At 41.0% G+C, this 17,513-nt stretch overlaps 1 protein-coding gene across 5 annotated transcripts in view; it reads right to left on the bottom strand.

The window, feature by feature from the left end:
• The window catches only part of MIA3 (MIA SH3 domain ER export factor 3), a 79,667-nt gene that overhangs the window by 30,956 nt on the left and 31,198 nt on the right, over nucleotides 1-17,513 (bottom strand). For all 5 annotated transcript variants that reach the window (XM_082426021.1, XM_082426020.1, XM_082426025.1 and 2 more), the window contains 4 exons: nucleotides 14,964-15,050; nucleotides 9,869-12,704; nucleotides 8,127-8,288; nucleotides 5,716-5,861 (listed from right to left, as the gene is read on the bottom strand). In XM_082426021.1, coding sequence (XP_082282147.1) covers nucleotides 5,716-5,861; nucleotides 8,127-8,288; nucleotides 9,869-12,704; nucleotides 14,964-15,050 — 3,231 coding nt within the window. The remainder of the gene's footprint in view (nucleotides 1-5,715; nucleotides 5,862-8,126; nucleotides 8,289-9,868; nucleotides 12,705-14,963; nucleotides 15,051-17,513) is intronic.

Genomic DNA, 17,513 nt, shown 5'->3' with positions numbered 1-17,513 from the left:
CAGTCTCACTAGGAGGCAGAGATGAGAGCTCAGGGAGACTGAGGTGCCTGAAATATGCAGGGAAAGTTACCAGAAAGATGAGAACTACAAAGAAAGAGTTCCAGAAATCTGCAAGGATGACTCCTTCAGTCTTGGGCTGAACTCAAAGCAGCACTTGTGTAAGCAAGATTCCTTGAGGATCAGCAAAGAACAATTACAGGCAAAAAGAACAACTATAAGGAGGCTGGAAGCTGAACAATTCCCAGTTAACACAGGGCTGGGAGACATTTGTATTTCAGCTAGTCAGCATGAATTAACGTTAATGAATGCTCAAGGCATTTAGTACATTACAGAAGAATAACATCATCATAGTAGAGAAACACTAGCCCTGGAGTAAAGACTATACATATACTACACCTCCTAACAGATTTTAAAAATAAGACTAGAAAGGATCAAGCTGATCATCAAGTAACTTAACAGCTTAGCAAAACAAACTTCAATACTTTTTAAAGGAAGCCAGCAAAACCCAGGCATCCAAGAGCATTCACATTCACAGTGCCTAGCATCCAAAAAACAAACAAAAACAAACCAACCAAAAAAAAAAAAAACTTTAGACATGGAAAAAAGCAGGAAAATGTATCCCATAACTAAGAGATAAGTAAAAACAGACCAAGAAATTGCAAGAGATGACAGAATATTAGCTTTAAAGGGCTTTAAGAGAATCATAAAATATATTTAAGAATTTTTTTTTAAATGACCATACTAAGGAGAGAAATGGAAGATATAAAATAGGACTAAGTGGAACTTTTAGAGCTAAAAAATAAAATATCAGGAATAAAAAATTCACTTGATGGGCTTAACAACAGATTAGATTCCACAAAAGAAAAGATCAACGAACTTGAAGACAGCAACAGGAAGTACTTAAACTGAAGCAAAGACATAAAAGGGCTAAAAAAAACAACAAAAAAGAACAGAGCCTCAGTGACCTGTGGAACTACATAAAGTAAGCTAACATATGTATAGTTAGAGTTCTAGAAGCAGAGGCAAGAGAAAGGGGACGCAAAAATTTTTTGAAAAAATAATGTGAAAACTCATAGAACTGTACACAGAAAGGGTGAATTTTACTAGATGTAAATTATGCTTTAATTAATCTGACTTTTTAAAGAGGTGTGTTTATTCACAGATGACATGATCATCTACACAGAGAATCCTATGAAATCTACAACTCCCTCTAGAAATAATAGATAATTTAGTAAATAAGTACTAAGATAATAAGTAAATAATAAGTAAATTTAGTACGGTACAAGGTCAACATACAAAAGTCAACTATATTTCTACAGATCAGCAAAAAAAGTAACTGTAAACAAAACGTAAAAAAGATACCATTTACAACATCAAAAACCATGAAATACATGGCATACATAAACAAAATACACATAAACCTTGTACAGTAAAAACTACAAATCATTGTTTAGAGAAATTGAAGATCTAAATGAATGTAGAGATGAACTTAATTAGAAGCCTTAATATTTGTTGATATCAGTTCTTCCCAAACTCATCTATAGATTCAATATAATAACAATCAAACTCTCAGCAAGCTTTTTTGTAGAAACTGATAAGTTGATTCTAAAATGTACATGGAAATGCGGTAGCCAAAACAATTTTGCAAAAGAACTACCTGACTGCGAGACCTATTATAAAGCTGTAGTAATTAAAAGCGTGTGGTATTGTCTTAGGACAGAAATAGAGATCAGTGGAACAGAATAAAGTCCAGCAAGAGACATGCATATATGGTCAACTGATTTCACCTCAAGGTGCCAAGTAATTTGAAGGGGAAAGAAATGGTATGGGAGCAAATGGATATCCATTTGGGGGGGAAAAAAATGAAACCTGACCTTTACCTCACATCATTCACAAAAATTAACTCAAAATGGAACATAGACTTAATCATGAAAGGAATAACTATAAAACTTCTAGAAGAAAACATGAGAAAATATTCACGTCGTTGGAAATGCCCAAGATTCCTTAGGCAGGAAATAAAAAGCACTTTACATAAAAGTAAACATTAATAAAATGGTGCTCATCAAAGTTAAAAATTTGCTCTTTAAAAGGCAATGTTAAGAGATTGAAAGGCCAAGCCAGAGTCTGGAAGAAATTATTTGCAATATGTACTGACAAAGGAGTTGTATCTAAACTATATGAATATAAAGCACTCTTAGACCTTAATATTTAGAAAGAAAAAAACCCCGTTTAAAGGAGGGCAACAAAATAATGCCATTTGCAGCAATATGAATGGACCTAGAGATTGTCATACTGAGTGAAGTAAGTCATTCAGAGATATATGATATCACTTACCTGTGGAATCTAAAAAAAGGGTACAAATGAACTTATCTAAAAATAGAGTTAAAGATGTAGAAAACAAACTTATGGTTACCAGGGGGTAAGAAGGGGGGAGGGATAAATTGGAAGACTGGGATTGACATATACACACTACTATATACAGAATAGATAACCAATAAGGACCTGCTGTATAGCACAGGGAACACTACTCAATACTCTGTATTGACCTATATGGGAAAAGAATCTAAAAAAGAGTGGATATATGTATATGTATAACTGATTCACTTTGCTGTACACCTGAAACTAACACAACATTGTAAATCAACTGTACTCAATAAAAATTAAATTGAAAAAAACATAAATATAATAAAGAGGGGCAAAAGATTTGAAGAGCTATTTCACACATAAACCAACAAAAAAGTATGGCCACATGAAAAAGCGCTCAACATCATAAAGCATCAGGAAATACAATTAAAACCTCAAAGACACGCCCACTAGAATGTCTACAATTTAAGACTGATAATACCAGGTGTTAGCAAATATGTGACCAACTGGAAGTTTTAGAAATTGTTAGTGGAAGTATAAAATGGTACAGTCATCCTTGAGAACAGTTTGGCAGTTTCTAAGATAAAATAAACTTACCATGTGACTGGGCAATTTCAATCCTAACTATAAATCCATTTATAATTGTAATTCTACAACAGGAAAAGCTAATCTATATGAGAAAAAGTTTTGTCAGTGGTTGCCTGGAGCAGGTAGTTCGGGGGATATATTGGGAAGGTACGCAAGGGAACTTTTTCAAACGAAGGAAGTGTTCCGTATTTGCTTATGGTTGTTTTTACACGGGTGTATACATTTGGTAAAACTCACTGAGCCATATTCCTAAAATGGGTACACTTTGTTATATGTAATATATATCTGATTAAAGTTGATTTAGGGCATATATCAACCCCTTATAACGTTTGGACTTCAACAAGATCCCAAATTAAGTAAGAACAATTTTAAAAGGAGGGGAGGGGATTTTGAAATGTGTCAAATAATGGGTGATATTAAGGAATTACCGTTAAGCCGAGTGATGGGCCCATGAGTTCATTTTACTCTTCTCTCTTTTACTAGTACTATTTTGAAATTTTTCCATGCTAAAACACTATAAAAACCCCACAAATTAAAGCAATAACTTCAAATATTTAAAAGATTACTATATAGAAAAGGAATTAGATTCTAAGAGAAAAAAAATCATATGGAGGAAAATTTGGAGTCAATATAAGAATGAACTAGCCAACAGAGCAATGTGTAGCCTTATAAGGTAGGTTGATAACACTAGGAATTTTTGATGCCCAGACCTCGTAACTACTAGTCAGGGCTGCAGTAGAGGAAATTACTGCAGTTAGTGAGAAGTTGGACTAATTGTTCTCTCAGATCTCTCCAAGCCCTGAGATTCCATTAACTATTGATCTATGCATCTGACTTCTGGTGCAGTTTTTCCAAACAAGTCAGTACCCCATTATTCCCCAGCTCTATCAAATAATTATCTATACTACTTATTTGATACTTCACGAAAGCGATTTCATGTTTTCCATTTTTCCAATTTTCATATAGATTTGATACACCCCTTTTTAAGCCTTTCAGAAATCAGAATGATGCTTCATACCTCTTAGACTCTTTTATTCCTAGCACAATACTCTGTATATACTGGGCCATCAAAATACTTTCTTGACAATACCTTTCAAATCACTGTTAGTTTGTAACATGCGCCCTTTTCTCTTGCTATTCATGTCTGCGTCTTCTCCCACCATCCCTCAAGCAGAGACTGTATCCTCTACCACATCTGTGTCCCCCAGCCCAGGACTAGAACAGGGCTCTGTGCATATCCACAAATAAAATGAATGAAGAATTCCTCCCACATTTGGAGGCTGTGAAATTTTAGAGGTGATGATGATTCAGGCTGATAGCCAAATCTGAATTCTAAGACTGCCTTAATCACTGAAAATTTCATTATTCTAACTGCACAAGTCATGCACACCATCACCGGGGTGGCTTCCACTACCACAACCATGGAGAAAACTGAAAAATGGTTTGGTTTTTTCCTCCATCTTTCCCATCCTGGTGGCCTTTCTCCTGAATTCCTCAGGTATTCAATGTCTTTACACTGCACTCTGACCATCCAAATGAGAAGTAGGCAGTGGATGAGATCCTATAAAATGCCAGGCACTACACGAGACACTTGACATTATCAATTCATTTAATTCTTACAACAACTGGAGTAGGCATTGTCTGCATTTTAAAGATGAGGAAGCTGAGGGTCAAACTTAATTTGTCCAGGCTTCTAAATGATAAACCTGGGATTTGAAACCGGACCATCCTCACTCAAAGCCCCTGCGTTTGAAATAACAAAAAATAATCCCTTTTCCTACAAAAGTCTTGAAATAACAGAACCTAAAGGAAAAATATTTTTGTTGGAGACAATACTTTCTCTGTAGCTCCAAGGGCAACTTTGTCTCCAAATTCGGAAAGCTTGCTCATTCCCATATTTACCAAGAAGAACGTCGAATTTCAACAAATACCACAAGGGGGCGCTAAGTCCTAAAAAGCTTAAGCTTCTGGACAGATTAAATGTCTCATTTGGATCAGGACTCAGACAGATAAATCTGAATAAATATTCTGCCATAAGTGACTCTAAGAACAAATATGACCATACTTCTTTCCTCCTTAAAGCCTTCAAAGGATCTCCATCCCTAACATCACTTATCATGACACACAACTTCCTTTATGTGTGCCCATCTCCCTCCAAAAGACCACGACCCTCTAACTCTATACTTGGATAACACCAACTAACGCTTCCCTGGCTTCCCCAAGTAACCTTTTCTTCATGTCCCAACTCTTCAAACATGCCTTCTTCCGTGTGACTGCATCTCCCCCAGTCCTATTCAACAACAAACTACACATCAAACTCACCTGGGTCCTTCAACCCTGCTGAAAACATGTCTCGGCTAACTTCTGACCTTCTCTGACCGTCCTCCCACCTCAGTGAATTAATTTATTCAACATATTATTCCACCATCAGGTAAATACTTCTCTTCCTTCCCATATCATACAGTGTTTCAAGTCAGTGTCCTTATCTCCCTGCTAGACTGAAAGGTCCTCGAGGGAAGAACCGCGTTATACAGGTGTGCATACGTCTAGTGCTGGCAGGCAGCACATCCTTCTCAAGTGCTGAACTGAGCTAAGAACCCACCAACCAACATCACACGCCTGCGGCTTGTTTCAGAGGCTACCTTCAAAGGCTCAGGAGTAATTTTCATAAAGACATTTTAAGTTCTTCATCTCATGCTTAAAATCAACTTGAAAACTGCAATGATCAACATTCTATTTGAAGAAATTGTATGTCAGACTTACCGTCTTAGTTAAATAAAACACGAATGAGTATATGAAAAGAATTGCATTTTCCAAAGGTGTGACACTCGATGGTTCTTCAGCATTTGTTTCTAGTTGCTTTTCTGCATCAACAGCATCGATAGGAGTGACTTCTGTTGTAATTATCCCTAAAATTGAGGGAGAAAGCTAATACTTTATTTATGCTTCAGAATAAGATTTGTTTCTCTTCATTTAAAATATTTATTGAGTGCCCACTAAATATCAGTCACTCTGCCTGGATATGTGCTTCTCCTGAAGACAGTTATATAAAAAAATTTCCGGACCCCCATTAGAGCCATCACATCCTCAATTATAAAGTGAACATCACCTCCAACCCACTCTACCCACCAGCAGTCCCTCCATCACATCCCTGGCAATGCAACTGCTATCTGAACAATACAGACTCATGGGGATTGAGAAAACCAGAATTTTATGCTTTTCCCATATACACACTGTCACATTTAACAAACATTTATTTAGTGCTGGTGAAGCACTGTATTAGAAACTTCAGGCAAACAATGAGTAAGAAAAGAGTGTTAGTAAATCTATCCAAATGGATGATCTTTTTTAAATCTGAAAAACTGTAATTCTGAGTTGGTTAAAAACTGATGGATTTCTGTTTCCTTTTATGTGAGAGAATATATAAATAAACAAAATTGAAAATAAAAAAAAAGAGTGTTAGTTTGCAGACTTGCACCCATACTCAGCACCAGCATCTGGCACCTGGCAGGCACTCAGTAACTGCTTACTGCAATGGATGAATGACAGCTACACAAAAGGGAATATGGTAAACACCAAGAGAGATGAAAGGGAACTGCTTACAAGGTAGGGGCCTGGCGTGTAGCGCTGTGAAAAAGGTCGAATTCCAGCTGTTCCTGAAAGGATCTCCACATGAGGGGGTGGTAGGGAGGAGATTTCAGGATGAGTTATTTGGGTCTGGGGTGCTTCTTATGAACAGCTAGGAGTCCAAGAAGCAATTAGTGAGAAGTTGGACTAGTTGCCACTCAGATCTCTTCCAGCCCTGAGATTCCATCGCTATTGACCTATGAATCTGACCACTGGTGAGGTTTTCCCAATCAGGTCAGCACCTCAACACCTGAGATGCATGAAGAACCATTTGGGAAGATCAGACTCTAAAGGTAGTTGATGCCATTTTGTGCTGGAACTTAAAGGACAAGGCAAAACCTCTGTTTTTAATTCTGCAAGCAAAATCTTTCCCAACCCTGAATGTTTTTAAGCAAGAGAGTAATAAGTCTTATTGGTATATGACTCATTCTCAACAAGCAGAACCTTTTTGAGTTACAAGAGTTTAGAAGTGGAGAGTATTATACATGAATGCAACATCCTCTGGAACACAGGAGACCTCTAACATGCCATTTCTTCTCAAATTAGCTGAATTCCTCTTCCTGCTGTGACCTCTCCTATATTTTAAAGGGGGGTAAGTCAGGGGGGCAGCCCAGTGCTGCCAGGCCTGTGGTATCACAGGGTAATGCTTTACCTATGGTTAGAGACCATGGCCTCTAAAAACGTAAAACGGTAATGATTCATGTTGCCATATTGGATAGACAAAATAACACAATCAGCTGTCATGACTTATTGGTAAAATGAGTGAGCTACACAAAAATTAGAAAGCTGTTGATAGTATTACTTGGGTTGCACTCTTTAAAACTTTATTTTTAAAACAACTTTCTCAATCCAGATGAAATGAGTTGCTCTCCCACTGGATGTTTACTGTGCTCAGTGATTAAGTACTGTTCACAGGGGTCCATCTACACTGGGCCATTATGTACTGCAAAAATTCTGTACTGTTTCCTCTCATCTTATAGTATGAGGATATCTAGACATAAATATCCCCTCACTGTTTTAAAAGAAACTTCTATGTCCAGGTAGTAAATTAACAAAAGAACTAAGCTACAATGTACTCTATTGGAGGGGAGGGGAGGGGTGGATGGAGGGAAGACAGAATTTGTGAGTTTCAGAGCAGTGGTTCTCAAACTTTAACTTGTAACAGATCAGAATTCCCTGGAGGGCTTGTTAAACAGATTGCTGGTCGCCACCCCCAGAGTTTCTGCCCCTGTTGGTCTGGCAGCAAACTACTGTTTTTGAGCATAAGGCTTTTTAAGAATAGTATTTTAGATTTAAGTTACTTGCATAAGCTAATGCTAGCCAAGCACTGGTTGGTAGGTTAGTTATGGTCTCTGACCTGCTTCCTATGATTGATCTCCATCTGTCTTGACTCCTGCTTTTCTCTGTTAGTTCTGGGATTTCCTACTTTTAATGCATTCACACCTGTGTTATTCTCCCCTCTATTTCCTACCTTTAGCAACAAATCTCCTAGGAGGGCTTCTTTAGGATAGGCTTCTAGTTTGTAGAGAAAAATTAGCAAGCTTTACCTGGGTCTCCAGCTGTCTCAGTATTTGGCTCCTGGGACACTTCTGATGTACCCATGTCACTGGTCACAGGCTGATCCAAGTGGCTGGGCTCTTCAGGAATCTGCATTATAAGAACTTCTGTGTTCTCCTGTGGAATATTCTCCTCCAGCGGTGGTTGTATGTCTATAGGGGAGAAGAACGCACTGGGCTGGCAAAGCTCGAAGACACCCCCCTCCAGCAGCCCCTCACCACACATCTCCAGGGCCCCTCACCCCTGCCCTCAGTGTGCTACCATCCCGTGGGGCACAACTGGGCAAGGAAGAAAAGAGTTTCAGTTGCTTTCCTTTCACTTCACAGATGCCTAAGCTACACAATGAAATTGACAAAGAAACCCTCACGGGAATTCCCTGGTGGTCCAGTGGTTAGGACTTCTGTGCTTTCACTCTGCCATGGCCCAGGTTCAATCCCCGGTCTGGGAGCTAAGACTACACAAGCCACGCGGCAAAACACACAAACAAAACAAGACAAAACAAAAAAACCCTCATCCTGAAGTAGTTCATAAATACATACATTTATGGTAGGGACTTCAATAAGCCTAACTTCTCTTGGCAAACCAACATATGCCCACATAGATAAATGTGCAAAAGGGAATTCCAGTCAAGAGCAGAAATAGGAGACGTCTATTCTACCCAGAAATAACAGACCCCCTTCATACACAAGCATGCTTGTTTCACAGAGCTAGCCCAGGGAAGGGCATTACATACAAAGGCAGCTCGCTGAAGTGCCTTTCAAATATTTTCAAAGTACCTCAAAGAGTCAGAAGGAGTGAACTCACTTCTGTCCCTAAGAGGCTCAGAGCATAGCCCAATGTGACCCACAGCAAAGGTGAATTTCTTTGAAACCTCATAGTTTACCCTGAAAATTCATTTGAGTTTTGCATTCTAATCCAAAATATAGCTGCTTTGATTAAAAGTAAAAATGTTCCCATCTCCAAATTGGCATTCTGGGAAGATAACATTTTTTCTGTGGCTTTATGTCCCCCTGTTAGTCTGCCGTATACCCTCAGTTCAAATGCCTCCATTTGAAAAGCATGGGGACAGAGAAAAGACTATGCAGCTAGCAATCAGCTTATCTAGGATGCTGGCTCAGGGTCAGTTCAATCACTATTTCCTCAACGGCTTCTCCGCCAAGTGCTGTGTTAGAAGGCTCTGCATCCTGGTTTGATCCTTGATTAATCTGCATGCGAGAACCTGAGGGCCTGGTAGAATTGAACTACCTAAGTGACTGCCCTAAAGAGGCAGGAAAGAACATGGCATCCACCAAAGATGAAAGCTGGAGGGAATGAAGAAACTCAGGCAAGGCATCGAGCTAAAAGTTATGCCAGTCAATCCCTGGACAGACAGCAGTTATTCTATGTGTTCAAAGAAGCCCTTTCATGAAACCTGTACGTTGTTAACAGGTCTACTTTGTGCGTCATTTTCTTGTTCATATCTTTCTCTTTTTATGAAGTTTCCTTTTGAGAATGCTACCAGTCTCACTGTCTAAGGGAAAAGCAGGGCAAGAAATCCTTATCCACGCTCCAGCCTCCAAGAAAGAAGGCGGGAAGGGCCGTGTGGGCGTCCCCGTGCTGCCCCTCACCTCTGGGCACGCTGGGACCTGTGGACGGAGCTTTACAAGCACGGCACGAGGTGCTTCAGCAGCCCCCTGGTCCCCACACCCGTTTCTCAGGCCCAACCCTACAAGGCCACGGGTGGGCACCTCACCTTCCGCTGGTCCACCCCAGCCTTCCTCTGCAGGCTGCGCCGCTGCCAGGGGTGCAGTCTCCTCCACCGTGGAGTGTTTGTACCTGACGAAATAGATCAGGTCTTGAACATCATCTAGCACCGCAGCCTCTTCAAAGATGCTACTGTCCTTCATCCCCAGGTCTCTCTTCTCCATCACACGAGCATCGAGCATCTTCTCTGCCTCGCTCAGAATGTGTGACTCCCAAGCACGAAAGACCTTATCTAGGACTTTCTCCACATTATAGGGCAGGCTCTCCCGCTGTGCCGACTTCAGCTTGGATGACATGTCCTGGAACATGGCTTCCAGCTTATGGACGTCAAAGTACTTCTGGAAGCGCTGCAGAGACGGCTGATCTTTAAAGAAGCTGCTGATGATGGGCAAGTCTTCCGTGCGGACGCTGTGCTCAGGCGGTGCGGCTGCACGTGGAGCCCAGGGGAATGGGCCATCGTCACGGTCCTCAGAAGCAGACCCCTGGCTTCCTGCATCCACGAGTTTCTGCACCTCCTCCTCATCCTCTTTCCAGAGTTCTATCCCAGGCTTCTCTGCGAGCCCTGAGGTCTTCAGGTGTTCCTCAAGGTTGTCTTCTTTAAGAGAATCAGGATCTTCATTCTGAGACGCTTCACTGAACTCTGGAGTCTGATTTTCTTTCTTGCCAGGAAAGTCACTTCCTTCAGAGGGTCTCTGTGCTTTCTGATCCCCATGAGAGCTTTCTTCTTTTTCCACCATCGGACTACCTGGGTCCCTGCCTAGACTGTCTACCCCTTTACCTGCAGTCTCATTTTTTCTTTCATTTTCCAATGTATTACTAGTTTCTTCTTTGTTTTCTTCAGTTGCAGGATCAGTCTTAATGGCGCCTGAAACAGCTTTTTCAGGGACTTGCAGGTCAACATCTAACCTCTTGTTCTGAATCTCAGGGCTTTTTTCTTTAGACCGTTTTGCACTTACAGCGTTTTCATCCTCCAGTAGTAGTTCTTCGGGGCTGTAGTCGTCATCTTCTGCTTCTGGTATTTCAGTGTGGAAACCTGGTCCCTCTGTGCTATCGGTTTGGCCCGTTTTTCCTACCTCCTGCGTGGCCGGCAGTGGCTTGTGCCCTTCATCTGAGGCGTCCGCCGTGACCTCTGTGGCCTCTTCCTCAGAGAGCCTTCTCTTCTCCCTCGCTGGCTCATTCACTGCGGCAGCCCCATCTCCTTGCTGCCAGGAAAGATTTCTTCCCAGAGTGGGACCCTCTTCTGCTGGTTTTCCTGGCAAACCAGTGTCACCTGGGGAGGAGGGTCCAGGCTGATTTTGAGGTTGAAGAAGCCATTCCTTTATAAGTTCTTCACTTGGATGCTCCCCCGAGAGCATGTGTGGTTTTGGTCTGTTTACCGAACCATCTACTTCCTGCACACTCTCTTTGGAAGCATTATGCTGATGGCCGCCCAAGAGTGGTGCCACACCCACGGACTCCTGTTTCATCTTTCCTTCGTCCCTTTGATTCCCTGCCACTTTAGGTACCGAGTCCCTCTCTGAGGTACCTTCCAAACTCTGCCCTCCAGGCTTTTCTTCACGGAGCATTTCTTTTGCGATATGAACAGCTGCTCCTTTTAGGTCATCCTCTTGGTTGGCAAAGGCTGGTTTTAATGCTTCTGTACCCTTTTCAGCCGCTGGCGAGGAGCTGAGGTGGCCGCTTTGAGGAGGAACACGCACAGTCATGCCTTCTCGCATCTCCTCCTCTAACCCTGCCCCATCCTGCACCAGGTCCCTCTCGGGTTCCTCAACCTTCCGCCCTTTTCCTTTAATGTGAAGTTCTGTGTCCACTTCTGGGTCTTTGTCATTATTTGTGTTAGGGACTTCTACATTCCAAAGGCCATCTGCTGCCTCTTCAGGGTCAATATGATCTACTGCACGTTGTGGTTTCCCCAGTTTGCTGTCCAGGACTAATGCATCATCCCCTTCCTTTTCTTCCTTTGATTCAGTACTCTCTAAATCTGTACCTGTGTTTTCTTTACCTTCTGTGACATCAGAGAAGATGGTATTTTCCCAGGTTGTTAGTATATTTTTATCACCGTTTTTGATGCCAGGGGTCTGAGTTTCCTCAACTTCATGGCCTTCATTTGAATTCTGCTCTTTCTCTGTTGAATGTTTCTCAACTCCGGAGTTCGCTGGAGCTTTCGTATCTTCTCCACCTATAAAGGTTAGTAATGGCAGCTCATCAAAGTTTTCTTCACCCTCCTCTTCTTCCTTCCCCACTGTGTAATACTCAGCATCCAATTCCTCATCAAAATCATCCTCTAACGAAGTAACGAGTCTGGTTGTCTCATCATCTGATACAAGTGCATCGGCAGTTGAGCCAAATTTGGTTTTCAAGTCCAGAGTCATTTCTGTTTTCAAAAGTTTATAAGCATCCATCTTCTCCTGTTCATTCGAGACCTGAGAACTATTGCTGGTTTTGTTGTTTTCACTTTCTGGCACTTTTAACTTATCTTGCAGCATTTCTCCAAAAGGTTCAAATGAAGAACGCTCTCCCTGAGCATGACCCGTTTGACTATTTACATGGGGGTGGCTCTTCTGAGCCTCGTGTCTTTCCCTGAGTTCCTTAGTGTTTTCTGATAATATACTTTCACTTTCCTCTGAGTTGGGTTCTACTGGCTCAGGTTCAGGGTCACTTCCCTTAGACGCTTCAGGAGGTTCTTCCACATGCTGAGAAGTTTCTTCTTTAACTTCCGCAGAATCTCCAGGGGCAGAATCGTACAATTCCAAAAATCCTAGAAGTTCTTCTACATTATAATTATCAAAATCATCTCTTCCCCCATCAAAACAAACAAAATCTGTCTCCTGCAAGAGAAGGAAAAACATTAGTGTGTCACTAACCGAGTGTCACAAGAGCAAACGCTTACCCAGGCTAATGACAGAGATGATCTCAAATTCATGTTTGGCTCTAGAGGGGCTTTTGTGCCAACCTTGGGGAATCGGGAGATAGGAGGATGGAACCCACTTTTCCCTGGCTTCCTGCTTCCGTGAGGAAGGACTTCTACCTGAGTAATGCTCCTCCTGGCTTCCCTTCATTCTTCTTCCCCAGGGGAGGAATGATTCATGTGGCTGGTGGGTTTGCTCTGCACCATCCCTGTTTTCTGCTTGAGATTGGATGGAAGGGACACACACCCTCTCTCTTCCATGCTGTCAGTTTTACAGGGACAGCCCCCCTTGGGGAGAACCCCACTTGGCTAGCTCTGCCTGTGGCTGGGTAAGTCTGTCTTATTCTAGACTGCAATGTTCAGAAGCCCATTAATTTCCGCACACTTGAGCCGTGTTCTCCAAAAAGCTTTACCAGTAAGTAATGGTGACATTTTGGTCTCCATCTACCTGACTCCTGGGTTTCTCGATTTGTTCTAAGCACAAGTAGGGAAAAGTAGGGTATCATTTATTGGGTCCCCCGACTTCCAATACCTATGCCTGATGTTCTGGGAATTTACCTCATACTAATTTGCCCAGAAGCTGGAAGGCCACCCAGCGTCTCCATCATCCTCCCCTCTAGGCTGTGCTTCTCTGCTTACCCAGCTGCAAACAGGGAGAATCACCTAGCTGACAGGCTCTAAGTCTACAACAGATTTCTGGCTCATTTTTTCCTTGGATTGGGAAAGATAACTCAGCTTAAGAAGCACCTTACTGAAATACAGGTGCAGGGGAAGTAAAAATGTTAAGGAACAGAGAATGGTGTCAAGGGGCTCCCCACTTAACTATCACCACAAGTACAGCTTGAAAACAAGATTCAGTGGGGGATACATTCTACTCTAAATCAGGGTTCTGATTAGCTGTCAATAAGATCTGCTTTTAGACTCCCTGTAAGTCTATATTCTTCCTTTCCTCTGCTAGTAAACAAATCGACTAAAATGGGTCATAAACAGAAGGAAAAGTGAAAAAACCAACAAAGATAATCTCCTTCTCCTAACTAAACTCTCACAATACTCTGGAGAGAGCTGACAAGTGTGGTAAGGATGAATGATTCCTCTTCCCATTGCGTGCATTTCTGAGCCATTTCTTAATGTTGAGGGAAGCACGTAGTGAGAGGTACAATGAGAAGGCAGAATCCCCAACAAGTGAGGTCTCTGTGACCAGTGAGCTGCTGTCTCATGCGTATTTCCCGCCCAGCAGCATCTTCATTAGGAGTGAAGCCTAACAGGCAATAGGGCTGATTTCACGTCCCTCGAAAAGACAAGGAAAGTTCAAGAACAGCAATGGCTCTATGACTTCATCCATTCTGCCGAGCTCAGCTGAGAAGTGCCCCAGGCCAGCAGCTCACATGCTCTTGCAGCAACACCAAAGAGTTATTCAAAGATTTCTGTTTGAAGGTGGGTATCAATTCTTATAAATTTTAAAACTCCAGAAAATAATCAGCTGGAATGAGGATCCCAGAGCACAAAATCCTTGTCATCACAAAGCTATTTTAAGTTGGTGCACCCTGGATGAATGCTTTATAGACTGTGCAGTCAGGACCTTGCAGATTTGAGGCTGCACCTCATCTGAAATGCTCAGGTTCCCTTTCCCAAAATCTATCACATGACTCTAATCCCTTAAATCATTAGAGTCAATAAGAAAACCTAGTATAATTTGGGGTTTGATTAATTTAACCTGATCTCTACATACTTAAAATGTCTAAAAGCTATTCAATGAGTAGTTTTCAAAGTGAGACACCTTCTCATCTTACTTGTAAAAAAAAGTATTTACCTCCTAAATTTAATAACTAAATACAAAGATATTGAATTCTTCGTCCTTTTTTCCTCACATAAAATAGCAAAGAAAAATCCTGAGTAAGTATACATAGCCTTGTATAAGAACACCTGCTTAAACGTATAACTATCAGATTATGATATAAAGTCTCCCGTAAATTCTTTTCAAACTTTTCTTTCTTTCTTCCTTCCTTCCTTTCTTTCTTTAAAGGTGTCTAATAAATTAAAATCTGATACACAGATGTTAACTTTTTTTTTGATCAAAACACATTCAAAGACTTGCAAAAATACTTAATTGAATGTAACTGATGAAGTTATAAACCAATTTATAATTGAGAACAATAACAATAAAAAATCCACAACTTACATCTGTTGGAACTTGTAGCTCTTCTTGAGTATATTCATGGACTACGCGGATTAAATCCTTTGGAAAATATCCAAAAGTACGCCCAACCTATATTAAATGGGCAAAAGAAATGAGTATCAATCAATCAAAATTCTGTAGAAGAAATATAAATGAGAGACTTCTTAGTAGTGAGAGGAAACATATAGATAGGTAGATATAACCACAAGAGATGCATAGTTGCTATTATGATTACAGAGATTATTATTCCAATAAAACTTAAGTACAGAATGTTGTAAGGGCAACTTTTCTAAAACCACTGAAGTTTTCTTTCAACATTCAGCTTAATTTTAAACACAGGGCACATAAAGTGAGATTTCTTAAGTAGCTAGAAGATCTGCATAAGAGAAAATTACTGTATATTATGTGATTAAAACTATGTAAATCAAGGCTGGTTAGAAACAATTCCAAATAACCTCTAACAAGAATTTATCTGCACATTTCACAGTATCACTCATAAACCAGTACTTAGAAATCTTTCTTAAACCAATAAACAAAAGCCATGAGGGGACTTCCCTGGTGGCACAGTGGTTAAGAATCCGCCTGCCAATGCAGGGGACACGGGTTTGATCCCTGGCCCGGGAAGATCCCACATGCCGTGGAGCAACTGAGCCCGCGCACCACAACTACTGAAGCCTGTGCGCCCTAGAGCCCATGCGCAGCAACTATTGAGCCCATGCGCTACAACTACTGAAAGCCGCCCGTGCTCCGCAACAAGCCACGGCAATGAGAAGCTAGCACACCGCAATGAAGACCCAACGCAGCCAAAAAGAACCGTACAAACAAAAAAAAGCCATGAAAATTAATAAGTAAAAAAAACATTTCTGAAATGCATGACCACCACAACAAAAGGCAAATATTTATTGATATCATGGGCTATACTAGCTTTTTCAACAAATGGATTTTCAAGTATTTGGGGAGAAAATAAAATTCATACTAATTACACAGCAAGCTTAGTTTCTTGCAAAGTAAACCTCTATAGAAGATTATCCCATTTATCTATAGCACTAACCGCTAAGATATATTAGGTTTGTCCTCTTGAGAAACATACACTGTCTTTTGCTAGCTACAGTCTGAAAGGGAGAAGCAGATCTCTTTCCAATCATTAAAGGAGACTGACATGCAGATCAAATGCACAAAAAGAAAAAAAAGGCTATCTTATCAGTAACCCCTAAAATATCCTCATTACCAGGGCTCTTGTTATATCTGGCAACTATGTGAAAGCCAGTTTTAGTAGAATACTGCCTTGAAGATTAGATAAGACAAGGCAATTTTAAATTGCTACATTGGCAGTTAAAGTCTGAAACTCTAAGAAACAATAAGAAGCTGCAGGATGAAAAGTAAGAAATAAAAACAAGAACCATTCTGAAAGCTCAGGAGAGATAGTTTTTAATTTCCTTAAGTATAAGGTTCATGAAATGACACAGGAGACTGAGGGAAAACACATTTACTTCCTTCTCAGGAAAATTTTATTTTATTAAGAGAATATGGAAAAGGGAAAGAAATCAGAGCTATGTGGAGAAAGGAAATACATTTATCTTTGTATAATCTTTGTCAACTGAGACCATAGGTCATAAAATACTGTGTATTTTTACATTGAGTGGGTCCCATTTCTTATGATCTGACAAAAAGATGCAGAATCATGGGCCCTCATGACTGAAAGTAAGCTTTATATCTAATTTTGCTTCCATATATCATCTCTGCCAAGGAACTGCTGATTTGATTTGGGAAAAGAAAGAAAAGGGAAGGGGAGGGAAGGGAAGGGAAGGGAAGGGAAGGGAAGGGAAGGGAAAGGAAGGCAAGGCAAGGCAAGGCAAGGCAAGGCAAGGCAAGGGAAAAGGAAAGGGAAGGCAAGGCAAGGGAAGGGAAGGCAAGGGAAGGCAAGGGAAAGTGAAAGGGAAGGGAAGGCAAGGGAAGGGAAGGCAGGGGAAGGGAATTGTTTCAAGAGAACAAATTCTGCATAAGCTACTATTAAGACAAATGTAAATAAGTGCCGCTGCCCTGAAAGGAAATATTCACAAGGAAAATGGGTAAGACATGGGCCCTGCCGTTACAGAGCTTTTGACTTCACAGGAGGAAAGACAGTACACACATTAACTACAACACAAGGCAGTAAAAGGAACGCCACATGAGCAGTGCAAACAAAGTGCCACCTAAACAAACAGCAAAGATCCCTTCTGGCTGGGAGCTGAGGGCAGTGCTTCCCTAGGAAGGCAGGGTCAGAGTTGGGAACCAGAAAGATTGGCAGCCTTTCTAGACGTGAATATGGTTGTGAGCAAAGGTGTGGAAGAGGGAAAATGCAAAGTCAAGTTCACTTATCCAAACGCTCCAGCTTCACCACTATATGAAAAACACAGCCTAGGGACTTCGAAAAAATGTTCCAAGAGTACAGACTATCAAGAAATCTCATGCAGTAGACTTGAAAGAAACAGAATAGATTCTTCTTTGAATATGGTGATTCAACTGGGATCCCGCCTAAATACAAGGGCTGTACCTGACCAGATGGTCTTACAA

This window comes from Balaenoptera physalus (assembly GCF_965194825.1).
Source record: "Balaenoptera physalus genome assembly, chromosome: 1".
In the NCBI taxonomy this organism is placed as follows: Eukaryota; Metazoa; Chordata; class Mammalia; order Artiodactyla; family Balaenopteridae; genus Balaenoptera; species Balaenoptera physalus.
This window is presented reverse-complemented; position numbering and strand designations above follow the sequence as displayed.